Source organism: Telmatherina bonti (assembly GCF_933228915.1).
Source record: "Telmatherina bonti genome assembly, chromosome: 16".
Taxonomy (NCBI): Eukaryota; Metazoa; Chordata; class Actinopteri; order Atheriniformes; family Telmatherinidae; genus Telmatherina; species Telmatherina bonti.
In genome coordinates, this window is record NC_136614.1 from 12,809,318 (window position 1) to 12,836,209 (window position 26,892).

Below are 26,892 nucleotides of genomic sequence, written 5' to 3' on the forward strand. Positions count from 1 at the left end.
CCAGTATATTACTGAAAATCAGCAGTGCATAGGCTTAACATTTAACGAAGAAAGATGTCAGGACGGCGGTGAAGGAGTGGACCCAATCGCAGAGACGAGGGAACAGGGATGCAGGTTCAAGACTAATTTATTTTAACCCAGGAACTCAGAGGACAAACTCAACGAGCTAACACAACGAAATGATCCAGCAACTGGGAACTGAAAACCAGGAGGATATATACAGACAACATAATGAGACACAGGTGTAATGACTTAGCTGAGGACCAGGTGATCTAATGAACAGAAACAAAAGGTTAAACAAGAAACAAGACAAGTGAACTAAACAGGAAAACTACTAAATAAAACAGGAAACCAGGAACGAAGACACACGAAGAGTCCAAACCCTGACAAAAGAAAGGCGAAGTAAAGTTTCTTTTAGCATGGGAGGTAGTTAAACCAATATTTTGTTTACAAGCAGCATCTAATTTAATCAGTTTAACTAAAATGATTGCAAATTAAACAAGAGATAAAAATGAAAAGATGCGGGGGGGGGAAAAAAAAGGAAATAATGAGTTTAAATGGGTATTGTGGGTTCTGGGTAATAACATCATGCAAGGTGAAAAAATGTAATTGAATAAAGAAATCTGATCTCATGAGCCAACGAGGCTGCCCTTTGAGATATTATAGCTTTTAACAAGCAAATATGAAAAATGGCACAAATCATAAAACACTTTTAGAGTCTTGAACAACAATCAAATATTAATCTTCTACATGGACTTTTTTTTTTTTCTTTTTAACACAACGAAGCTTCATCAAGCCGTCACTGTAGTCTTCCTCTCTCTGCAGACACAAAGTATGAAGGAAACAGTAGGTGGAGTTCTTGAGCCTTAAATGTTCCCTCAATATTTGCATGAAGCTTAAATCTGTCCTGAGAGCCGGGTCAATGTGGAAACCAGCAGCTCGACCAGCTTCCCAGTAAACCTTTAACTCCTGCTGCCTCTTATTGATGACTTTAATCACACATAGTTTTATATTGTTTTAAAAAGAATGAAAAAATGTGACTGATTACTTTAAGATCATTAAACAAACAAGGTTTTTTTTTTATTACTGGCAAAGTGAATTAATATAAATAACAGAAAAATATATTTTTTGAGGATTTTTTTTTCCAAATCAATTAAGAAAATCTGATTTAACATAAAGAAGGATCAAAACAGGATTATAACAATTTTAGAAAAGAAGTTTTCATTCAACCATGCTTGACTCTGACTAACAGAAAAGGTTATAACAAGCAAATAGGTTATTTTAAAAAAACAAACAAAAGTTCATTAAAAGTTATAAGGCAAATAAGGTTATTTTTTTTAAAGCAATGTATGTTGAATTCTATGATTTATTGTGTGTATTACAACTGCATGCTGTTTAAGTTTCATTGTAATGGAATTTAATGTGTATTACTGTATTTTTCCTGCTGTCATTGATAAGGGGGTTTTGGACTAGATAAGTGCCCAACTTCTTCCAAAACCCTTTTTCGAACTTGAGAAAAATGTTTTTTTATTTGTTGTAACCAATATTTGTTCTTTTAAAAGTCCTTTTTTAGTTCAAAATTTAAAAAAACAAAAAAAAAACAAATCTCTTCAATTTTGACAAATCCTCCGTTCAGAACCTTTATATTTACACACCAGCTGCTGCTATCTGCAGTTATTACTGAGATTAGTGAGAAAGCAGGATAAGCAGAGATGCTGAGTACATCCAGGCAGGGATATATAGACGTCTAAATGCAGTGATGCCACGAGCTGTTTATGCCACGGTGTTAATGACCTCAGACATGGCCGCCAGAGGTTGCGTTATGTCACCAAGCCGCCAAGGTCCCCCTCTGAAGTGTCAAACTTCATGAAAACATCATCACCAAACCCAGATGGCGGCCGCTGCAGTGATCCCCTGTCGCGCCCCGGCGTTCCACTGGTTGTGGCTGTGGAACGCCGTTTGGACAGTAACCCAAGCCAGAACAAACCGAGGAGCTAAAAATACCAACAGTCAACAATCCTGAAGTGGGACTGGGACAGAGAGGGGGATGGGAGGGTCTTTATAGAGGAGCAAAGGGATGGACATGTTGGGGGAGAGATGGTCAAAGACAAAGAAAGTTGCTTTAGAAAAGAGCAGGATAGAAAAATCACCCACCTGTCTGGTTCCTGCTCCCATCTTCCATCGCCTCCGGAGGGGATGAACTTTGCTCTCGGCTTCAAGCCCCCAGCAGCAGGCAGCTCCGGGCCCACCATGGAGAACCTGGAAAAGCAGCTGATCTGCCCCGTCTGCCTGGAGATGTTCTCCAAACCCGTGGTCATCCTGCCCTGCCAGCACAACCTCTGCCGAAAGTGTGCCAACGACATCTTCCAGGTCAGAGAGTCTGGATGCTGCTTCACGCGTCTAATCAGCCGAAAGTCTTTCCCAGGACTCCTTTACAGAGGAACACAAAGCAGAATAGTGTTAACATATAACCAAACACCACAGTTGGACTAGATATAAAGACTAAATAGGTGTTTAAACCATCTTAATGTTTCTCTTTTCTTTCTTTTTGTCAACCGAAAGAAAATAAGACACATTTCACTTTGGCCAGATAGTTATTATTATTTTGTTATTGTGTGGTGGTCAGAGGTGACAAAAGTTTGGAGCATATTATTGTGCTTCAAAAGCAATAGCAAAAGCAATAATAATAATTTATAGCAAAAAAAACAAAACAAAAAAAAAAAGGATAATTGTTGATGACTTAGATGTTATAAGAAAGAAGAGTTGTATGTCAGCACTTAACCTCAAGTCTGTTAGCAACACATCTTTTAGCAGCAGAGGAACTGAAGTTGATGCTTCTCTTCTCCTTTTCAGTCCACTAACCCTGTGTGGCAGTCCCGCAGCCCCCCCAGCGCGCCTTCTAGCAGCAGCCGCTTCCGCTGTCCATCGTGCCGCCATGAGGTGGTGCTGGACCGCCATGGAGTCTACGGCCTGCAGAGGAACCTGTTGGTGGAGAACATTATAGATATGTACAGACAGCAGGAGACCTCCAGGTGAGGTGGGAGGGAGAGACATCAGGGGGTAAGATCTACAGAAAGTAGACCCTGAACAGACCCACCATGTCAAAGTGCCACATAAATGAAATTTCAGTTGAAATGTTTCCATTTTTCTCCTAGATTGAGCCAAAATGGTTCATTTTCAGACAGTTTCTTATCTGTTTTGTGCAGCCTTCATATAAACGAACACATAATTGTATAGTAACACAATCATATTAAACTTATTTCCTTTGCTGCAGTTTCATAATTCCTTTTTAACACGTCAAAAAGAGGAAACTTTTCCCCTTTTTTAACTCCTTTAACTCATTCACAAAACCTGCATCATCTCATGTGAAGTAGCTAAAATAAAATCTGCTTTGTGAAATGTTGTTTAAGCACAAAATAGTCCTAAAGAGCATGTTCCAGGTTAGAGCTCTCCCTTAAATCAGTATGTAGAAAATTATTGTTGGAATTGATGTTGAATTAAGACACACACACATAAATACACGATTTGGGCTTTTGAAGCAATTTTGTGTCATAATTTTACGACTGCATAAGAAACCGTAAGACAGAAAGTGACATAGAAAAAAGGAGACTTTGTTGCGCCAAAAAAAACAAAAAAAACAAAAACAAAACAAACTCCCCTGCAGTAAAAAGCACCCAATCACAAGAAGTGCAGTAACAGCATCTCGCCTGTAGATGGCGTGTATTCATTATTACCAAGCGGCAACCACTGACAGTTAAAAGTGAAGCCTATGCGGTAGTGCCAAAAATTGCAGCTCCCCCCTCACTCACTAGGGGCTCCAAAACAGAACAAATTCCCATTGACTCCCATGTTAAAAAGACCAACTTCACAGCAGAAATGAACATGTTTACAGGTTGGGACAAAAAACATTTTAGGTTTAATAGGTCAGATTTACGATCCCGACAACTGTGGGGGAAGTGAATTCTTTTTTATTATAACTCCTGTGTTTTTAGGTAATTTCTTCTCAAAATTTGTCACATTTAGGGGCATGTCCTTTTGATTGACAAGTAACAAGTATCCCGCTTCAAGAAAGACTAATGAAGAACAATTGCAGTTTTTAGCTGGTTAACAGCATGATTTGTTTTTAGCCTGCCTTCCCCCGTTAGCTGTTTAGCTCTTGATAGCTCTTGATAGCTCTGGGTTGATTCAGTTAGCTCTTAGTTACAGGTAGGTCGGATTTCACTAGATGTCACCGCCGTGCTAACAGCCCTCCTCTCAGCTCTACCTATTTGCCCATTTTTGTTTTTTCCGGAGAGACGACAAGCGTGACGCTGCCAAGATGGCGACGATAGCAACCACCCCTTGGGTTTCAATTCAGCTCTTCAGAAGCCTGCAGTGACATTACGGAGGTTTCATCCATCTTTTATTTCAGTGGTGTCATCCAGGTGTAATCTAGACACGCACTACCCTTCTGTGCCATATAGTACAAGTCTTTTATGGCAGCTGTTCCAACCAGTAACTAAACCAGCTGAATTTAATTAACTCAGTTCCTCTACAAGGTAGATGTTAGTGAAAACACCTGTTCTAAAAGCATTGGTAGATTCAAAAACATGGAGGGCTTTTACTATAGTTTTACATCTACTTTGTACACCTGTTTTATACAATCTATGAATATAACCCCTAAAAGGGGGGAGAACGGGCCCCAGCAAGTCCAGACCGGCAAGGGAGACCCCCGCCAGGCACCGGGCAGCCAGAGCAGATAGAGCACAACCCTCCAGCCCCACAGAGTGAGCCAGAGTGTGCACAGCCCACACCAATAGAGAGCCAGGACCTCCAGACCACAGAGTGGCGGCCAAGTCATACCGCAGTGCACTAGCTATGCTCCCCAGGCACCAGATCCCCCAACCACACATATTCGTTCACGCACACCCTTCCCCACTCACAAAGTCCCTCCTTACCATAGACTGTATATGAAAGATGGACAGAGCTTCCGACGGTTAAAAGGGAAGCCTATGCGGAAGTGCATAAAACTGCAGTTCCCCATTCATCCACTAGGGGCTCCAAAACAGAGCAAATCCCCATAGACTCCCATGTTAAAAAGACCAACTTCACAGCAGAAATAAACATGTTTACAGCCTGGTTCAAAAATCCATTTTAGGTTTAATAGGTCACATTTACGATCCCGACAACTGTGGGCGGAGTGAATCTTTTTCTAACTCGCCCGTTTAAAAGTAAATTAATCTCGAAATTCGGCATATTTAGGGGTGTGTCCTTTTGACTGACAGGTACCCGATCTCCCGCTTCAAGTGAGAAGAACGTAGAACAACCGTGTTAATTTTAGCCGGTTAACAACGTGACTTAGCTTTAGCCCGCTTAACTCCGTTAGCTGGTTAGCTCCTGTTATCTCTGGGTTAGCTCAGTAAGCTCTTAGCTAGGAGTTCGCTCGATGTCAATCATCTACCATGACGCTTACAGCCCCCTTCTCAGCTCCCCCTGACCATATTTGTATTTTCCGGGCGAGACGACACACATACCCCTGCCAAGATGGCGATGGTAGGAGCCGCCCACAGAACTTCAATTCAGCTCTTCAGAAACCTATGGGTGACGTCTAGGAGGCTCCGTCCATCTTTATTATACAGTCTATGCTCTCGACACACACCCTACACGCCCCATCTCTTACACATGCTCCATCTCACACTCCCCCATTCTCTCTGCCCCCACTCACATACTCTCCAATATACAAACACACCATGTAACACCCCTCCCCCACAAACTTGCCCTTTACACACCCTCACATGCCCCATTAAGCACCCCTTACTCAATTCCCACTCAATACTCGCCCCTTTATTCACACATACGCCCCACTCACACACTTCCCCACCTCCATTTACACACTTCATTCTACACGTACACACAGACCCCAGCCCCCCTTTATCCAAACTCACATTACACGCAAGTACACTCCACCATACACACACATGCCCCATCACGCCCCCAACCCACCAGCACACCCCCCCACATTCACGCCCCCACCCACCCACATGCATCCACTCCTCTCCCCCACCCTGTCGCCCACCTAATTTACCTAAATTCTTTTACCCCCCCAACTCTCTCACCTTCCGTTCATAACTTTATACATTCGGTCCCGCATACCCTCAACTCTCCCTCTCAACATGCCTCATGTGAGAGGCCCCTGGGGGGGCAAAGGACTGGAAGCCTCTGATCTGCATCACCACACTCCCCCATATACACTCCCCTATCCCCCCACCCACATGCACCACCACACCCCCACATACACACCCCTACCCCCCACATAAATGCACCATAACACATTCCGACACACACCCCATACGCACACCCCAGCAGTAAAGCAGCCAAGATCCCCAGTTAGGAGCGCACCACAGATCCACAGCCATCCAAGAACCCCAAACAAGAAATGACATCATCACATTACTGATGAGATGTGAAAGGAGGTTTCTAGACGAAATAATACTTAAACTATTTTTTCTTCCAATTCATGAGAATATTTTTCTTTACAATACATAAGGCAGTCAGGACAATACGTCCAGTGTTAATTTCCATGTTAATATCACCCAAGTGACTAAGTATGCAAAGAGGGTTCTAACTTACAACATACTCTTTAACATGAACATTTTCTAATGTCTCAATTAAGTTTTTTTTTTATTGCTTATTTGTCATAAAATCTTCATAGTGATTAAACATTTGTGTAGTAATAAGCAGCCACCAACAGAGGGCAGTGTTACATTCCTATCCTGTTGCTTTACAGGCTGCTGATGACGGTGATGCTCAGAGTGAGGCTGATCCAAGTTAATTATTCTTAAATTATCACACAAAGCCCCACTGATGGTCATTTTTCCCTGATTTATGAAGACTATTTTCTCATCATGTGAGATATTTTTGCATTTTATTGTCAGAGACGGATTTGAAGACCAAAACTCAGTGTGTTAAAACATCTGCAGCTCAAGTTGATGACAAGTGGATGGGATGATGTGAGTGGAAACTTGCAGGGAAAGTAACAAGCTGAAGAAAGTCTGGAAGAAAAATGTGCCCCATTTGAATGTTTTATTTAAGGGGCGCCCAGCTTCGGTCCTCGAGGGCCACATTTCTGCAGGTTTTCCATGCATGTCTCCTAAAACACACCTGGTTCAAATTAACGAGTCATTATGCAGACTTTCATAGGCTGTTGGAGCCATTTAATTTGAGTCTGGTGTGTTGAAGCAGCAACACATCGAAAACCTGCAGGACAGCAGCCCTCGAGGACCAACTTTGGACAATGCTGTTTTAATTTTAATTTATTAAGTAGAAACTAGTGATGCTTTCAGTGTGACTAGGGGTTTGTCATTAATGTATAAACATGTTTTAGAACATTATTTTTTCCAGCATCTTATTATTTTGAGCAGTTAATTTTAATATTTATATCATAATTTCATTTAAAAAAAAAAAAAAAAAAAAAAAGCTATAGCTCATATTTTGACCTTCTTGAGGTCTGTCATTGTGAGCTGCAGAGACTCCTGACTTTTAATCACAGAGACTTATGAAGCTTTACATACGAGTAAAATGTTTATAGTTGACGCCTCTTCAGTCCACCTGCCTCGGTTTTATTAGCAAGTGATGCTGAATTCATCCTCGGTGTAAATTAGTCAATTTTACTCTGAAATGCAGCTCATTGAGTCACTGGTTACAGCAAAGAGCTGTTACCTTTCATGAGAACTGGCATATCTAAATACATGCTCATTCACAGTGATGTTCAAAAACTTTCAGTACTTTGTTTTTTTTTTTAATGGTGGAAATTATAATTGCTTAAATGCCCATTCTGTCAAAGGTGCCCTTGCCAGGATAGAAAAGCTTCTCTGTGAGGATTTTGATTAATATCTGGCATTGATACAGGAAAATACGTATTCTTATGTAATTAAAGATATTTATGTTATGGCTGAAGCATTTTGTTGGAAACTAACTGGGTTGTAAATGAGCGGTGACACTTTTGTTTCCCCAGAAGCAAAAATACAGCAGGCATCTCAGCCAAACTCCTCTTGTGATTCTTCATCATCCGGTGACGTTTTAAAGTACGTCAGTGATAACAGAAGTAAACTAAGCTGGTTCAACAATGCAGAAAACTGTTGCCAAGTCCTGTTGCCAGGGATTGTGGATGCTCTGCTGCTTCTGCATTGAAATGACAGAAAAACTTTGCCAAGTTTAATTGATGGCCAATGACAAAAAGACACGAATAGGATTATGAAAGTTGCTCTGCGTTTGTGTGAAAAGAGTTTTAAAGGATCAAACATGAATAGTAGATGATAGAATCTCTTCTGACTGAGTTTGATGATGTCAAAAGATCCAGAGATTCTGGCATGATGGTGCCCAAACGTCCTGAAAACATCTGGACATAAAGGCACCATCCCATAACTTTTACTGCCTTTCAGGAGTCTCAAGTGTTTCAAGGCTCACTTCCGCGTGGCATTCCGAGTTTATTGCATTTAACGATTGCAGAGGTCATTAGCACCTTTAGTCATTTAAGTCACATGAGGGTTGTTACCTACTTAGGTATCATATGAGATTGGATCACTGATAGCGATGAAAGTGCCTGAGGAGAGATATCAGATCTGCGTTATATGTGACTGAAAGGTGGTTCCATAGCATAGACTGTATATAAACAGAGGGACGTAGCCTCCGTGACGTCACCCATAGGTTCCTGAAGAGCTGAACTGAAGCTTGGTGGGCGGTTCCTACCACCGCCATCTTGGCAGAGACATGGGTGTCCTCTTGCCTGGAAAATACAAATATGGGCAAAGAGGTGGAGCTGAGAGGGGAGCTGTGAGCGTTATGGTGGATGATTGACATCGAGCAAACTCCTAGCTTTCTGTAGCTAAGAGCTAACTGAGCTAACCCGGAGATAACAGGAGCTACCCAGCTAACGGAGGTAAGTGGGCTAAAGCTAAGTCACATTGTTAACCTACTAAAAACTGCGGTTGTTCTACGTTGTTCTTACTTGAAGTGGGATATTGGGTCAATCAAAAGGACACGCCCCTAATTGTGCAGAATTTCGAGATTAAATTACTTTTAAACGGGTGAGTTAGAAAAAAAATTCACCTGATCTATTAAATTCACCTGAACCTGATCTATTAAACCTAAAAAGGATTTTGAACCAGGCTCAACATGTTTATTTCTGCTGTAAACATGTTTATTTCTGCTGTGAAGTTGGTCTTTTTAACATGGGAGTCTATGGGGATTTGCTCTGTTTTGCAGCCCCTAGTGGATGAAGGGGGAACTGCAGTTTTATGCACTTCCGCATAGACTTCACTTTTAACCACTAGAGGCTCCGTCCATCTTTCATATACGGTCTATGATCCAGAGGCTATTCAGACACTCATTAGTTTATTATAGTGTGGTTCTTTTACTTCTACAATCAAAACAATCAAACTCCTCTGTCCAGAACAGAGACATCAGTATCTTAAAAAAGTCTTGCATCCTTTTGATTAATAATTCCCAGACCCGATCATCTTGTGTTAAGTTGATGTAAAGTCTCATACACTCATTGATTGAGATATCTGCAGTCTAGACTGGCAAGGTCTAATCGTATCAAATACCCTGTTTGCCTTTGTGTCTCCCCCAGGCTTGTAAACGCAAAGCCAGAGCAGCAGCAACAGCAGCAGCTGATGTGTGAAGAACACGAAGAGGAGAAAATCAACATCTACTGCTTGTCCTGCCAGACGCCCACCTGCTCCATGTGCAAAGTGTTCGGCCAACACAAAGAGTGTGACGTGGCTCCGCTCAGCAGCGTCTACATGACACAGAAGGTAAAAAAGGCTCACGCTGCAGGCTTAAATCCACATTTTTGCATATCAAGACTCATTTGAAGCTGAATTTAGACGATCTTGACAACAACAACAATAACAAAAAAAACAAAAAACATGTGGAGATGGTTTTAAATTAAATTCCAGTCAGATTCCTGCAGATGTCTCTGTTCACATGGGTGCTAAAATCTGATTAAAAACTGGATTCTGCGTCACCTACAACTACAATGTGAAATCCAAAGCAACAGATATGTTGAACAAATGCTGCTGCGAACATTAAAGAGCTGTTAGGTACAAATCCACGCAGGACTACAGCTGAAAGCTGGGAAATATGACCCCAAATTCATCCATACATCCATTTTCTCAACTGCTTGTTCCAATAAGGATCACGGGGAAGCTGGAAACAAACAAACATTTTTCTCTGGCCTTTTTGATAGTGTGAAAGTTAAACGGATATTAAAATCTTTTAACTTGAAACAAGCATTTCATTTGTGATTGGTGCCTAAAATCCTTGCAAATTCTTTAGTTTTTCTGTTTGCTTTGAAAAACTTTGAATGGGTCCTTCTCAGAATGGGATGGTGACCTTTATCCTTCCTCATGTGTCTATTTTTACCCTTCATCTCATTTCCTGTTTGGATCCTGGTAACTCTTTACAAAACAAGATGATCCCTAGGGCGAATGCGCAGTATGCATGTAAATAAATAACCTCTGAAAACAAGGCATCTAAAGGTCAACAACAGCAATGTCGCACATTGTTCTCTGTGCAAAATCAAAGCATGAAGTCTTTTTTTTTTTTTCTTTCTTTTACTCGTTGACACCCAAAGTCACACAAAGGCAAAGTGCAGCAGTTTTATCATGCAGTTGGCAGCGGCGTTTTATCGAGCAGTTGGCTTTGTTTGACATTTCAGCAGCGACCTCTCCATCTCTCACTCCGTCTCTGAATCACTCATCTGAAATTTAAATGAGGCTCGGAAAAGTTGTTGATTCTCTACCTCTGAGCAAAGCTGACCAACAAAAGTTTGCTCGTTTCGTTCGGCCTACACAGAAGTGTGAATGTTCGCCGCACCAGCAGCTCATTAAATAGCACTTCAGCTGTAGATGAGCAGTAACAGCTGAGTAAAAATGCACATTATGTCATAAGTTAAACAGATGCACGGCAGTGACTCTTTGCAGAGTTTTCCTCCGACAGCACTGTTCTCCAGTTTCCTTGTTTAAGGTCAGGACCTTGCAGGATCTAAAAATCTTTTATGTTAATGTCAATTCTGAGGTTTCATTTTATGTTAATCTAGTGATTTTCTTCATTAAATATCAATGTTTTAATACTGTTAAAAAGATGATGAGATTAAATGTATTATTAACCGTAAAAAAAATTAGATTTGTTGTTCTTTGAGACAAAAAAAGCATTAATTTGAGAATATTTTACATTTTTGTGGTAAATTTATTTATTATTTTAAGTTTTTTTGCTCATTTATAGGCTCAGTGGTAAATAAACTGCTTACTTTGCTGCAGCATTATCCATGCAAGAGATTTCATAAATGTTTAATGTATAAACAACTATTTTTCCTCTCTATTTGTCACAGCTAAATAAATAAATAATCATTTCCTTTTAAGTAGTTTTCTTGCTTTTTGCTTTTCTTTTTTGTTTGCATAAGTTGAAAATATTTTAGAATCTGGTCAAAAAGTAAAACATTTTCAGTTTTTCCCTCTTAGTGGGAAAAAAAAGAAAGAATATAAAATATTTTGAAAATCAGGATAGAAATTATAAATAATTTTTAAAAAAATCCTCGAGAATATTTTTATGAGTAAAAAAAATCAGGAAAAAAAAAATGGCAGCACAACCTGAACAGATTTCAGCACAGAAATAGTTGAATTCTACTCATGTCAATAATTTAAAAGCATCTCATTTGTTCTCTAATGTTTGATCATAAAAAAACAATTTGTTTCATGCATGTGTGTTATAAAAAACAAAGCAAAATCCCATTTAACTCCCACTAAACAGACACTACATCACTTTTTTTTAAACCAGTCTTTGGTGTGACGACATTTTGAGTTGCTGGTTAATTTACTGATGCATTCGGATGCTTGTTGGAGTTTAGATTTATTAGTTTTGTTCATTTCCTGCTGTGCAAAGTGGTTTTAACACCAGCGATGCCTGAATGTTTGCAGACGGCGTTGACTGATGGCATTGCAGCCTTGGTCGCCAGTAACGACCACATCGAGGCAACGGTGTCCCAGATGGAAGAAATCTGCCGCTCCATAGAGGTTATGGATGCACTAAAAAACACAAAATGATAAGTTTAACTTCCACGATCAGAGCAGACCTCACCTCCTTATCTAGCTGTTCTAGACATGCGCACACATCTCATGCTAAGCTTAATGCTGATGTTTAGCAGGGTAATATCTGTCATGTTATGTCTTGTCATACAGTTATATCAACAGAAAGGAGAGACACTAACATTTATATTTTCTGCCCTAAAATAGCTTTTTACAGCAGCACATAGTTGCAGATGTTTAGTGCAACGGGATTAACTCCTATTCACCTAACAGACATTCATACTCATCATTATATGGCCTGTATGGTTGTCAGTCATGTAATCTGAAGCGTATGCCTCTTTCCTCCCAGACATCAGCTTTAAAACATAAATGAAGAAGGATATTATGTAAATCTCAACATAGACATTCATACAAAAGAAATCCCTCTTAATTACGTCTCAGTCCAGTACAAGTGTGTCACAAGGTGACTGCTCACCTTATAGTGAAAATGTATAATAATAATCTTCATGTATAATAGATGCTACAGTATATTTACATGCTTATCAATGCTCTGATATTATGTTAATTCCTTTATCCTAATTTAATTTAATTCAATTCAATTCAATTTAATTTTTTAATTCAAAACAACATCAAAATAAATACAAAATAAAACTGCCAATTAAATTTGGCTTGAATGAAAAGGAGCAGAAAGAAGAGCAACCTTATGATATCTGCCCCTTAATTAATTTCATAATCATCTTATGTCCATTCTTGTCATACATTTTACAATAATTACAATCAACATCTAGTTGTTCCAAAATTTGCATTAATACCCATTACATTCCTTTCTTTTTAGTAGTTTTGAAAGCATTTACAGAAATCCAAAATGTAACACCATCGTAATTATTCAAGGTAATTCACATTATGCCTCTAACTCTTCATAAGTTTTTAATATTGTTCGTTTATGCTTTTCTTAAATACATTGATTGTTCCTGATTCTTTACCTTCTTTTGGAAGCTCATTCCATAAATTTATTCCTTTCACGGTAACAGTTCGTTCCACTAATAGAACTCTGCTGATAAACTTTTCTTTTTAATTAGAAAAAAAAAAGTCATGTTTATGGTTAGCGGTCATCAAATAAAGCTATGTAGAGTAGTTTGATTTTACATGAATTATGTGATGTGTACACATTAATAGTTATACCACGTCCTGCTGGAGCTTCTGATTGCTCGCATCGCTGCTCTATGATGCACGGCTTCACATCCGAGGTTGCTAGGGTTACTTATAGGTGATTTTTAGCTTGTTTTCATCGGCCAGGTTGCTTGTTTTAGTCAGAAAATCTTGCTACACTTGCTGAGTGCATAACAGGAAGGCTGCTGGGAAACTTATGGGTTGAGGATCAAACCAGAAAAATGCTCCTTTGTTTTTTTTAAATATATGGATGCAGTTAAAACTGGATTGGGGGGGATTCATTAATCAGACTTGGCTCTGTGGCAAGTAAGCGGGAATATATAAGGAATCTGCTTCATGCAGTTTGTTAGGTTTTTATTTCCCCTGCAGGTGTCACTCAGCTTGTTGTGGACATGAATTCTCCATGACATTACAGGAAAACAGTCAGAGACAGAAAGAGCACCTTGCCAGCCACTTTGACAGCCTGGTGGCCATCTTGGAGGAGAGAAAGCAGGACCTGGTTGGTTTGATCACCAAACATCAGGATGAGAAGCTGAAACACACTCGAGCCCTCATCCGTCGCCATGGCGATCACCTGGAGAACGCCGCCGCGCTGGTGGAGTCGGCTATACACGCCATGGAGGAGCCACACATGTCCTTGTTCATACAGGTGTGTTTCTGCAGGGTCAATTAAACAAACACAGTTACTGCTTATTCAGTTGTATTTATAGAAGGAATACATTCACTTATTATACAGAAAGTGTTTATTATTTCCAACTTTTCAACTTTATTTGTATAGCGCTACTTCACAACAATGTTGTCACAGGGCACTTTACATTCACGACTCAACATACACATCATTTCGAGCCAATTCATACATATCCTATAATAGAAACCAACTGATTGCATCGAGTCATGACTTCGATCCAATCTCCCATCCTGAGCTGCATGAGGCGACAGTGGGAAGGAAAAAACTCCCCTTTAACAGGAAGAAACCCTCCGGCAGAACCCGGCTCAGGGAGGGCAGCCATCTGCCTCGACTGGTTGGGGTGGAGAGGACAGGAAAGACAGATCAACATGTACAACTGCACTTATTCAGGAAGACCTGTGGAAAAAAGGAGAAATAAGTTAGAGACGGCAATATTGGCATATATTTATACATTAATATATTAGAGAAATAGTGCAAGGTACTTCTCAGTGCATCAGGTAACATCCCCGTTGCTACATAAGTAATGGATGGCTAGACTACCCATAACTATAAGAGCAAAGAGCATAACCTGGACAGTTGGGTCCTGGACATGCAGACTCCAACTCAGGAGATGCTCATATCCTCACTATAAGAATCATGGAAAAGGAAGGTTTTCAGCTCAATCTTAAATTAATATTACGAGACTATTTGGTGTCACCAGTGACTGGACTGAGACAGGATGCAGTTTGCACAGGGCGTATTCAGATTCTGGTGCACAGTATGTGCTTCACAACAAGATAAAAGCATGTGTTTCTTTTCTCTGAGGACATATAAATCTCAAAAAATCTGAAATTCGTCACTTCGGGAAGTAGTCATGTCCTGTAGTTTTAAACTAAAGACAACTCAAACACTGAATCAGCAAAACTTCTATCCTTAAATGAAGGTTGTATGACTTCCAGCGGAAAACAAAATGCAGAATAATTACCATGTAATCTTAGGCCATGTACACACATAGCCAGGGTTTTCCTTCATTCATTCATTATCCTAACAGCTTAATCCGATGAAGGGTCGCAGGGAAGCTGGAGCCTATCCCAGCAGTCTCTGGGTGAAAGGCAGGGTACACCCTGGACAGATCGCCATCATAACACACTGGAAAACTGATTTAAATTATTCTTCCTTTAGCAAAGAAAACATACTTACACAGGTAATAATAAGACTAATCTCCCATTTTTCTAGGTCCACCATTTTAGCTCTGGATTGGATATAATTTTCCTTCAGAAGGGATTTTAATTTTTGCCATAAATTCATAAGATGTTGGAAACAAACCTGAGACTTTGCTCCATATTCACATGATAGCATCACACAGTGGCTGCAGATTTGTCAGCTTCATGTCTTTGAATGTTCAGAGATGGTATTCTGCATACCTTGGGTTGAAAGCCCTGCTGATTTAAGTTCCTGTTGCTTTAATCTCCAACCAGTCTGTCCATTTTCCTCCGACATCAACAAGGCATTTGTGTCCAGATCACTGTAACCCATAGAAATGATTGTGTAAAAGTCACAGTAAACCAATAGTTTTATTAAAACCATGCCATGTTTAAAGTCAGTTAAATCCCCTTTCTTCTTCATTTTGATGCTCAGATTGAACTTCAGCAGGTCGTCTTGACCATTTCTACATGTCTCCATGGAGTTTGTTGCTACCATGTGATTGGTTGATTTTGATTGCTGTTAACAACTTATTAGGTGTACCTAATAAAGCAGTGAGTGTATGTTGAGTGAGTGTAAATTGCAAAAGACACATAAGATCAGGTATAATCAGGCAGTTAAAGTGCTTCAAGCTGTTTTTAATAATTCATTCATTCACTCATTATCCTAACCTCTTAGTCCGATGAAGGGTTGCAGAGAAGCTGGAGCCTATCCCTGCAGTCTTTGGACGAAAGGCAGGGTACACCCTGGACAGCTCGCCAGTCCATCGCAGGGCCACACTGAGACAAACAACCACTCACGCTCACTCTTATGGGCAATTTAGAGTGACCTGTTAATCTAACATGCATGTCTTTGGACGTTGGAAGGAAGCCGGAGTACCCGGAGAGAACATGCAAACTCCACACAGAAAGACCACTGTCCAATCCATGTCCCAGCCAAGGATCAAACCAGTGACCTTCTTGCCATAGTGCTAATCACTATGCCACCGTGCAGCCCCATAGTAACCCAATCATCCCAGCGTAAGACAACTTCAAAGCACACCACCATGGCTTTTAATATAATCTGTCCACATCTAACTACATAAGGCACATTGTTTAGTTTGTTCAGAGGTCATCCATGCCGTACCACTGGTCGCACATGAGATGTTGAGTATTTTTTGTCACAGGCAGTGATGTTTCGAAACCTAAAAGCCCGGTTGTGTACGTGCACATACAGATGCACAAACCTGGTATTTGTAAATCTTTGCTTTGGTTGGAGGTTTTTTAAAGAATCCTTTCTAATGCTGTAAATCTGCACTTTTGTGTGGTTGACGGGTCAGATTGTTGAAAAACATCTTCATTTTGTGAGATACCTGCTATGTGTGCACATGGCCTTCATGTTTTATGGTCTGATTCACCTGGTAGTAACATACATCTAAAGAAATCAAATAAGGAGGGGTTCAATTAAGGTGCATCAGTTCAAACCTGCCATTTCAGTGTCTCAATTGGCTACTTGTACCTGGTGGGAAATAAGGCAGTACACCACATCAGTTTGCAACAACTCTTTAGACACATTCAGATATTGTGGATAAAGACAGCTTAATAAAGTTGTGGACAATCAGGGTTTGACAGGAAACTTGTCTGAGAACCTTAAAAGCATCTTCTCTGAACACAGCATTCTTGTTCATTTCAACCCCCAAAACACCCTCAGACGAAAGCTGGTTCAGCCAAAGGACAAAACACCCGAAGACAAGCTGAGTGGTGATGTGTATGCAGAGCAGTGAGGAGTGCTCAGGCTTTTACAAATGAGAAGCAAAACAACTTCATGATGCACAGCACAACACAGGAGAGCCGGCGCCGGCTTAAGATTGTCACTGTGTGGACAGATAGAGGCTTTGAGAGGTAACAAGGACGCTTTCCATTAGATATTAATGCACACCTTCAATTTTAAAATGACTGAATCTCTGTGCAAGAGAGATGAAATTACCTTCCTGATCAAAACTATGTTTAAGTTGTATTGTCTAATGTGAATCGTCGGAGAGTCGAGGCTGCAGGGAGGCAATGGGAAGGTGATGCTAAATAGATAGTTTGTCTAAAACATTCAATTCCCCCCAAAAAAGTTTGGATACTGCCTGTAGTACTACCTGGATGTACCTGCATCCAACTGGACCCGCAGCAGTCTGACTAGGTTCAGGTGACTTTATTTGTACCCATAGGTACATTTGTTGTACAGCAATTTCAGGTTTGGTATCACAGAAGACAATAAATATAATACACACAAAAAACAGACATTCAAACATTCAGAATGGCTTGCAAAGTCAAAAATCAATAAATCGTTACATTAACAGATAAAATTTATTAAGGAGGACTGCTGCAGATGGAACAAAACTGTTCCTATAACGTTTTGTCCTGCGGCTTGGCACCTGGAACGTGCGTCCTGATGGGAGAAGGTGAAACTCCACAAATAAAGGATGGGAGTCACATCTCACAATATTAGAGGCTATACGCTGCACCTGCCTGGTGTAACAGGGTCTCAAGGCTCGGCTGAGGCTCGCTCATCAGCCTACTGGACCATTTAATAATCTGACTGATTTTATTTCTGTCCTTCAGAGCCAAATTACCAAACCAGGCTACCAAGGAAAATGACAAAATTGATTCAATAAAAGATCCGTAAAAGAGAGGGAGAGCATTGTTTTATCAATATTAAACATGACAGTTTTTTAGCACCTATCTATGATGTCCTCTACTGTTTGATTTCTTGCTTGTGTTGTTCTCACTCTCATATGTAAGTCGCTTTGGATAAAAGAATCTGCTAAATGTAGACTAGGATGCTGAGTAAAATGTAAATAAACACAAAAGGCACTGATTTGTTAAAGTCAGGAATCTATACTTTATACCCAACAGAACAGAAACACACTGAACAATAAAACAAAGACATTTCACTCGCTGCATTTCCATGACACCAAAAATTGTGCAAAAACTAAATATTGCAGTAAAAAAAACATGCGAATGGAAACAGCTACATTTTTTTAAAAAAAAGTCTCAAATATCACTAAAAAAAAGTTTTTACGCTCTCATGAGCTTGTTTTTTTAGACATTTCAATCCAGAAATATAACAAAACAGTGTCATGGAAATCCTTTTTCAGGGGCAACAAAAGGCTGGGAAAGTAAACGGCACTAACCAAAAACAACTGGAGGAGCATTCGACATTTAACTAGGTCATTTGAGAACCGATCGGGAACAAAACACGATGAATAGACAGCAAATGGTATCAAAAAATTGTGGAACAATTTTTTTGTAGACCCCACCATCTAAAGTGAAAAATATCATTAAAAGATTTAGAAAATTAGAAGGAATCTCTGTGCGCATAGGATAAGGTGAAAGGTCAAACTGGATCCTCATGATCTTGGGGTCTCCAGGCAGCACTGCAGTAAAAACAGACTAAATTTCCTGCTGGACATGACTGCATGGGTTCAGAAAGATTTCCAGAAATCACTGTCTGTGAGCACAGATGTCAGTTAAATGTTTCCCTGCTCCAACACACATGACTCAAACTAAATGGATCCAACAGACTTTGAAGTTCTGCACAATAACTCATTGATTTGAGTCAGGTGTGTTGCAGCAAGGAAACAGGGTTGGGGTTAGAAAACCTGCAGGACTGGCCCTTGAGGACCGGAGCTGGAAACCCCTGGATTAGTGCCAATGACGTGGGAACGTCCACATCTGTGAATCATCCAGCAGTGAAAAGTGCATGGAGCAACATCTGCTCCCATCCAGATGTCTTTCATACAAGGCCTTGCAGATTTCAGCAAGACAATGCGAAACCACATGCTGCATCCATCACAACAGCATGGCTACCACAGAGGAGTCCAGCTGCCAAACTGGTCTCCCTGCAGTTTTACCAATATAAAACATCTGGAGCATCATAAAACCAAAAATCTTGCAATGAAGGTCCAGGACTTTTGAGCAGCAAGACCAGAATGGGACAACGTTCCTTTCCTGAAAGTCCAGCAACTGGTCTCCTCGTTTCCCAGAGACAATGGTAAACATCATCCTGGAACTACTTCTTACAAATGTTTTCAAATAAAATCTAATAAAATGTCTCAGTTTCAACATCTGACACATTGTTTCTGTTCTGTTGGGATTGAAAATTGGGTTTATGATATTAACAAAGCATTGCCATCTGTTTGTAATTTTACATTTTACACAACATCCCATTTTATCTTTGGAACTGGGGTTGTAGACAAACATCTCAGAGAGGCGACCTAAAGCATCACCTTCCAACCCCCTACGATCCAGTCTAGACTCTCCCTCCAGGTGGTTTTATAAGCATTCTCACATTAAACTTCACACCAGTTTTGGTCAGGGAGGTAAACAACCCAGGGGGCAATGACTGGACCAGCTCATGCTATGATCAGTAGCTAGTCCGAGCCGAAGGAACCTTGGAGATCAGAAGCCAAATGTCCTTAAAGGGGTGCTATGATGGTATTTGGAGTTTTCTGAGCTTTCTACAGTGTTACAGTGTTGAATCCTCATCAGACATGTGAATGACACCGTTTTTTATCACCTAAACACATGTTTGAGTTTGAGTTCCAGCACGTTCTCCATTCGGTTTCCATGGCGACGAAAAACGCATCGTTTTAGAGAGTTTTTTTCTACTTGGAAATCCTTGTGACGTCCCAGGGGATAAGGTTCGGTGATTGGTTACCTTCTACTGGTTAACAAGGGCATGTACAAATACATCAGGCGGGTGGAAAACGTGGGATAAAGTTATTTCCAACGATGGCTGGTGAGTTCACCAAAGAGAGACATCCTGCTGCATTCGTTGCTGTGGGTTGCTGTTTTCCACTTCGTTTTCAGGCTCTGATTCAGGTTCCAACATGTAGGGCTGTATGCTGTGTGTTGACATTGTATTTTGTTTTTTTTATTGAGTTCATATTAGCCTAATCCTTCTGTTTATGAGACGTTACAATGACGGTGAAAGCAGGTGCGGTGCGCGCTTCCGATGTAGTGCAGTGGCGGGAGGCGGGGCTTAATGCGGAAGAGTCTCAATCCACTCGTTTTGCCCACAGGCTGATCTGACAGCCTACAGAGAGGGTCTGTCTGACGTAAATAAAGTGATTTGTGACAATAACTCCATCAATCCCAGCCCTTCTGGTCTCAGAAATAAAAATAAATTAACCTGAAATGCACATAATTGTTCCACTTTAAGAACCAAGAAAAATCAGTTCAGTGTCCTTGATTTGAGCTTGTAGGAGGATTAGATGGGTCCACTCATGCAGGAAGTGGGTGTTCCACATTGCTAACAGAATGTGACCCACACCACCTCTGAGTCACCAGGTCTCAGTGTTTCTTCAGAGCATTCGCACCTTTCAGTGGTCACACATGCAGGATGATGGACATAGAGGAGAGATAATTACATGCCTGTACCTGCTATTTTTTGTTTATTTTTTAGTGTGTGACCAGTTCAAATGAGTCTGTTTATGTTGGTAAAACTTAACACAGAACAGTCAGAATGTCTTTTTATTTATTTTTTTACAGTTTAACTGTAATTTTTAGTATTGTTTGCAAATCTTTTGCTGCTGTTTGGAGGCAGAACTTGGATGTTTCAGCAACATATTCATCGCATTTAGCGTTTATCCACATTACAGTTACAAAACTCACCTCAAACGTTACACAGTCCAAAAACCTTCCCTCCATCCATCCACAGACCTCATGAAACGCTCGTAGACCCCCACACAGCGACGATCAAACGCTTTATGTGCACAGCTGCTGGGTAAAGAGGGAAACTGGAAAAGGGAGCCCAGCAGGGATGGCTCCATGTTGGGCTCTTTGCTTCCAGTAACATGAGGAAAGCTGAGTCTCTGGTCCTGCAGTATTTAAGACACACAAACATTTTTGAAGAATTCATGCTCATGCTGAGATAATCAGCTGTTCTGATGCAGCAATCAGTGATGATCATATCGGTACAAACACGTCTTCACAGAGAAAACATGCAAACCATTTTCCAGTGTGTCAGATTACACAGAAACCACTCGAGATTTTAAGTGTTTGAGTGGATTTCTGTTTGTAGATTTAACTGGAGACATAAAGAAGCTGCTTTTTATAAAATAAAGTGTCAAAATTAATTTAGAAATATGATTTAAATTGTGTTTATCCTTCAGATGGATGGAAGACATTAAATAAAACTGAGACAAACAGATAATTTACACACAAATGTTTCAGAGGCTTCAACACAAATTAAAATATGTGTGAAATTCTGCTTTAAGAGAGAAAATTCAGGACATAAAATGATTGTTTGCATCTTTTAGTTGTAAAAAAATTATTAAAAACCTTTTTCTGTGTTCCTCTTTTGTCCCTTTTCTTCATCATTCTGTCTTTTCATCCTCTTTATTCTTCATTTTCTCTTATCATCCTCCATGTCTCTCCTCCTTCATTGAACCTTTTCTTTCTTGCCACTGTCCCCGTGTTTGTCTTTCTTCCTCATCTTCATCATCGTCCTTCTTCTCCATCATTGTTCTTCTCTACTGTTGTCCTCCTTCATGGTCATCCTCCTCCTTCATACCTTCTGTTGTCATTGTCCTTCTGTTTCTACCTACATCCTCGTCTTCTTCGTCATCCTTCTTTGTTGTTTTCCACTGAGCACCAATGAAATAAAGAATATTTTGACAAACAATTAAACACTACCAATGTACATCCGTAAATATAGAAAAAGAGAAATCACATTTAAAATGATTGATCTTCTTTCTCATCCACATATTTATGTATATGTTGGCAGATTAAAAGTAATTTGATAAAATATTACATTTAGGATATTTATAGCAAATTTAGAATTTTATTAATTTAAGCTAATGCTATATTATAGCTGACATATGTTAGCTTTTACGCTATAACTTTGTTCTGTTTTATATGTTATTAATTACCTAAAAACAGCAGTTGCCATAAAGCTGCTGGTCATTTGACTATTTCACCATAACATATATATATATTCTTATTAGTTTTCAGTTTCGTGCAGCTTGGAAAAGAGGAAGAGAAGAAGACATTTCCATGTTTTTTTCCTCCAGATGTGTCTTTTTGGACAGAACACCACATTTTCTATTTGGAAGACACTTTTATCCGACTTCGTGACACACCTGCAGAGCGCCGAGTAAAACCCGGAAACACTTAGTGAAAGTTGGGAATACTCTGCAGCTAAATTTAGCATCTTTACTGATGCAACATGTTTGCGTCACCTGCCTCCCTGACGGGAGTGTGTGAATGTGTGGATGGAGGAGAGTCTGTGCCTCAGGTGTTGCTATTTTATGTTCAACTCCATCTAAAATCAGGTGTTAAAGAGGCAGCAGGTTGTTGTAAACACCACAAAACCACACAGGAAGCTTCCTAAAAACCATGTTTTCATTTTACACGCCTGATAAATACTTCTGACAGATGTTGTTGACACCGACGACTGAAGGATTTTGTGATTAACTGTGTGTCCTCTTCTCCTCTCTTTTCTTTTTTTTTTGTCCTCTCCTGCCACAGAATGCAAAGGTCATGCTGGAAAAGTAAGTGTTGGGTGGTGAAGCTCTCACTCTGAGGTACTTTACTCCATCTTTTTCTGCTGCTTTTTCAATCAACTATGGTTGATCTGAAGAATAAACCTACAAGTATACGTGCAGTACATTGTTAAAAAATAGATTAAAATACTTCCAGATGTTCTATCATCTTTAATTACAGCAGTTTACTATACAAGTACTTTTAAACGTGACTTTAGCTGATGGAAATTATAGAACTATTAAAAGCATCTTAAAGGTGTTTGTCTCTGGCTTTTCTGCAGGATGTAAATGGATCCTGCAATACCAAATCTTTGCATTATTTTAAGATAATGGCTACTTTATCAGGTACACCTGTGTAATTGCTTGTTAACACAAATCTAATCAGCCAATCACACGACAGCGACGCCATGCATTTCAACATGTAGACATGATGAAGACCACCTTTATTTTCCTCGATGACTCTCCCAATGTTATCACCAAAAACATTTATCTAATCAATAAGCTGCTTTAGAAACTTGCTTTAGTCTTAACTTGGCATCTGGGTTTTGACAGAATGGCTGGGATGATGAAGACCTCTGGCATCCAGCGGCCGGAGCTCAGTTACGAGACCATGAGCCACTTCACCGTCGACACAGACGACGTCTCTGACATGCTGAGAAACATCGACTTCTGCTCCAGTATGTGCTGCGATACAACATAAGTAAAGCATTAACAATCAGGCTCAGTTCACGTTTGTAAGGTGTGTCCTGGGTGTGAGCGCACTCGGGACGCATCGACTCACATTTGTTTAGGATGTTTAGGACAGGAGCAAACTACCTAAAAACACATGGTTACCAATGTGCTGTAAACATAGAAATAGACATCCCACACACAGCCAGAAATGATGCAATTCAAATACATTAAAGTACTTTAGAAATAAAATACTCTAATATGTCAGAAATATACAAAAGAAATCTAAAAACTAAATTAAAAAAAAACTAAACAAAAATGTAGTAAAAAAGAATGAATGGAGACACAGTTCGCATGCTGTGATAAAAGTAAATAAGTATAAAAGTGTATATGTGTACATTTATGCAGATGTCTGTTTTTTCCTTCTTTCTCTTTCTATCTCTGTCTTTTTCTCTATCTCTACGAGGTCTTTCTCTTTCCCTTCATCTTTCTGTTGCTCCTATCCTCTCTGGTCTGGTCCAGCAGTAGAAACTCAAAAATTTACACAAAATAAATAAGGAAATAAAATAAAAATCTAGAAAATCAGGGGGATTATTATACCAGTAATGCTCCCCTTGGCAAAGTAAATTTGCTCAGCGAACACAGCATCCAGACAGTCATTCTGCTTGCTTAAATTTAACAAAAAAAAAAAAAAAAAAAAAAAAGTGTCTTAGGGTGTTTTAGACTTCAAAGTGGGGCCGGTTTGATGGGAGGGGAGCTCGTTCCACAGCTCGGTGCTGAAAAAGCTCTGTCACTAGAGAAGTTTGATTAAGACCAGAAGTGAGATTTAAAAAAAAAAAAAGATCATTATGAACAGCTTCGATAAGTACGTCTTATTACTGAAACTAGATTTCATACCATCAGGTTGCCTGTAAAGTGTAAAACCATCGTCTACATTGGTGGCTGCAGGGAAACCAGATTGGGAAGTGCAACCATGAGACCGGTTAGGACCAAACATAATACCTCAGTCACCATGGCAACTTTCACTTAAAACATCTCGGCACACATCACCGAGTTTCAGGACAATAAAAGAAAACATTTATGATATTCTGGCATCTCTCAGATTTAAACTATTTAACTCATTAAAACCTGAAACTACATGAATGCACCTGTCGTTCTGGTCATAGTGGGTTGGAAGTCATGTTGTCATACAAATACAGAGTCCTGTCTGTGTGTCTGTCTGTGCTTTCAGGTGTGGGAGAGGATGAGGAGAATCTCCAAGAGGAAGACGAGTCAGACTTGGAGTTTGGATCCAGATTTTAAGTGATGTAGCTGAATTCTTGCAGAATTAAATGCTTGATTTTAATGGAAAAGCATTTTTAGTTCTCTGAAAGACTTTAAGAAAAAAAATCAGGATTAACCTCATTTTACTGACCTGTCGAGAATAATCCATCCTGCTTTTATCTGGTTGGGCCTTTGTGCTACGTTTAGTTTGATCAACTTCTAGTGTTTCCACCAACAACAGAAACCATTTTCTGATTATTAACTCATGGGACCAAATTTAAAGGGTTGAAGAAACGTGTGTGTGTTACCAATACATCTTCTGTGTGCATAAACAAACATGAATGAAATATAAATTCTGTGATGATGTAAAACGAAACTGGAGCCAACCTGCAAAAAGATTCCCTTTGACATGTTGTACATGTTTTCTTTCTTTCCCCGCCACTGGTTTCCAGTCTGTTGCCATGCCGCCAGCAGCTTTCCTCTCGCTTTAACCTCAGAGGTTTTACAGCAGGTTTGTCGGGTTGCCAGCCCTATCCAAACCCTTTCAGTGTCACTGAAAATGTCACACATGCAAGAGACGGTGAAAGCTTAGATGTGTAATTTACGTTTTTTCTGGAGTTTTCCATCTTCATCCATCAGTATTTATCAGTTCATCTTTGATGAAAGTTAAATAAAAATTAAAGTTGAAACGCTCCTGATGAGACAATGTTAACATGTAAGGATGCTTGATTTGCTCGTCTGTAAATGCCTCTAACATTAATGTCTTCATCACAGGGTTTGAGCACAGATTTTTTGCTGATTTTGTATTTTCATTGTGAGAAATTACAGCAAAACTTTTTCTTTAGACATAGATTCCCTCTGGAGCGTGGTCCTTGGTACGTAAAACGTAAGAATAATATGTTCCACAAGACAAACTCAACAACAATACACCTTGAAAGTTTTACATGATATTCTCATCAAGTGGGCCAACAGATTGTAAATAATTTAAATGTAATATATATACACTTTTACTATATTTCCAGTTAACTTTAGAGATGGATACTGCCTTGCTGCATTGATCTACCATCTTTACAAAACTGACTAAGCAGTCTATAAACATTGTGCAATGCATTGTTAAAAATTGTTTTAAGTGATCTAATTAAACCCCACTTTTATAATTGGGGTATTTTTTCTTATTTAGAAATATTACAGAAGCATTTCAATAAATTCATATAACTGTGGAAAACTTGCACTCAGAAGACTAACTTGTTTTCTTCTACTGTTGATGCAACATTCCTTCAAATTATATGGAGGTGAAAATAAAGTCTGGCATGAGAAGGAGAAGCTTAGTGGGTCTTCAGCAGAAACTTCCAGGCAGGTAAAGAATTAAGATGTAAGAAACCAAGTGATGTCAAAAACCAGCAGAATGCTAGAAAAGGACAAAGTGCCTCCAACCTGCTGTTCCCACCACCTGAAATGTCATGAAGTGGCTTTTAGGGGCAACTGTGGAAGTCAAGATGTCTTCCGAGTGGGGAAAAAAAAAAAATCAGATTGCAGAGAAGCAGGAAAATGTGTCTTTAGGTGTACAGAAAGGTTTTCAGTGAAAGGGCAAAACTATTAATTAGCTGGAGATTAGAAATAATGTCAAAACGTTATCCATGTGTTTTATTCCACCCCCAATTCTTAGTATTTTTGGTTTTCATTCTTATTATTTTATCTTAAGTACTTATATTTGAACATCGAGTGTTTCAGTTTTTCCAGTGCAGTTGGTGACTGCACAGCACATCCAGAAACATTGTATGCATATGTGTGAGTGTGTATTATGTGTGTGCATTTGTATAGATGTGACTTGTTGGTGTGTGGTCTGGAGGACTTGATGAACGCTGCTTTGTTCATTACAGTTAAATACAAAAAACTTTGTGTTGCCATATATGAAGATGTTTTGTAAATTAGTAAAATAAAAGTGATTGATAATTACACATGCTTTTATAAGCAGTTACTAAGAATGGGGAAAAATGGTCGACAAACACCCCCAAAATGTTTAATTTAACTAATCTGCTGTTGTCTGATAGAGTGTTTACCAGTCCTGGTCCTCAAGTACCTTAGACCAGGGGTGCCCAAGTCTGGTCCAGGAGATCGACCATCCTGCTGTTTTTAGGTGGAACCCTTCTCCAACACACCTGAATCAAATAAGCGGCTCGTTAGCAGGCCTCTGCGGAGCTGAATGACATGCAGAAGAGGAATTCAGCTATTTGACTCAGCTGTGCTGGACAGGGGTTGCATCTAAAGGTTGCAGGATGGTAGATCTCAAAGACTGGACTTGGGCACCCCTGCCTTAGACTATGTCCACACAAAGCCACGTT

At 39.7% G+C, this 26,892-nt stretch overlaps 1 protein-coding gene across 2 annotated transcripts; it reads left to right on the forward strand.

The window, feature by feature from the left end:
- Positions 1–2,069: 2,069 nt before the first annotated feature.
- trim54 (tripartite motif containing 54) lies at positions 2,070–26,200 on the forward strand. Of its 2 annotated transcripts, XM_079255262.1 has the most exons (8): positions 2,070–2,370; positions 2,854–3,032; positions 9,611–9,794; positions 11,958–12,053; positions 13,651–13,884; positions 22,605–22,627; positions 23,171–23,295; positions 24,519–26,200. In XM_079255262.1, exons 1-8 carry the CDS (start codon positions 2,098–2,100, stop codon positions 24,587–24,589), a joined length of 1,185 nt encoding a protein of 394 aa, XP_079111388.1. In that variant the 5' UTR covers positions 2,070–2,097; the 3' UTR covers positions 24,590–26,200. The 2 variants fall into 2 exon arrangements, with proteins under 2 accessions (XP_079111388.1, XP_079111389.1); XM_079255263.1 differs by lacking the exons at positions 22,605–22,627; positions 23,171–23,295; positions 24,519–26,200 and adding an exon at positions 15,139–15,264.
- Positions 26,201–26,892: the final 692 nt, after the last annotated feature.

What these genes read in the sequence shown, in the direction of transcription:
- trim54 (XM_079255262.1), top strand. Translation starts at nt 2,098, where the DNA reads ATGGTCAAAGACAAAGAAAGTTGCTTTAGAAAAGAGCAGGATAGAAAA. An exon ending in AAATCTGCCGCTCCATAGAG is followed by an intron (nt 12,054 to 13,650) that starts GTTATGGATGCA and finishes ATGACATTACAG; the next exon opens with GAAAACAGTCAGAGACAGAA. An exon ending in GCAAAGGTCATGCTGGAAAA is followed by an intron (nt 22,628 to 23,170) that starts GTAAGTGTTGGG and finishes GGGTTTTGACAG; the next exon opens with AATGGCTGGGATGATGAAGA.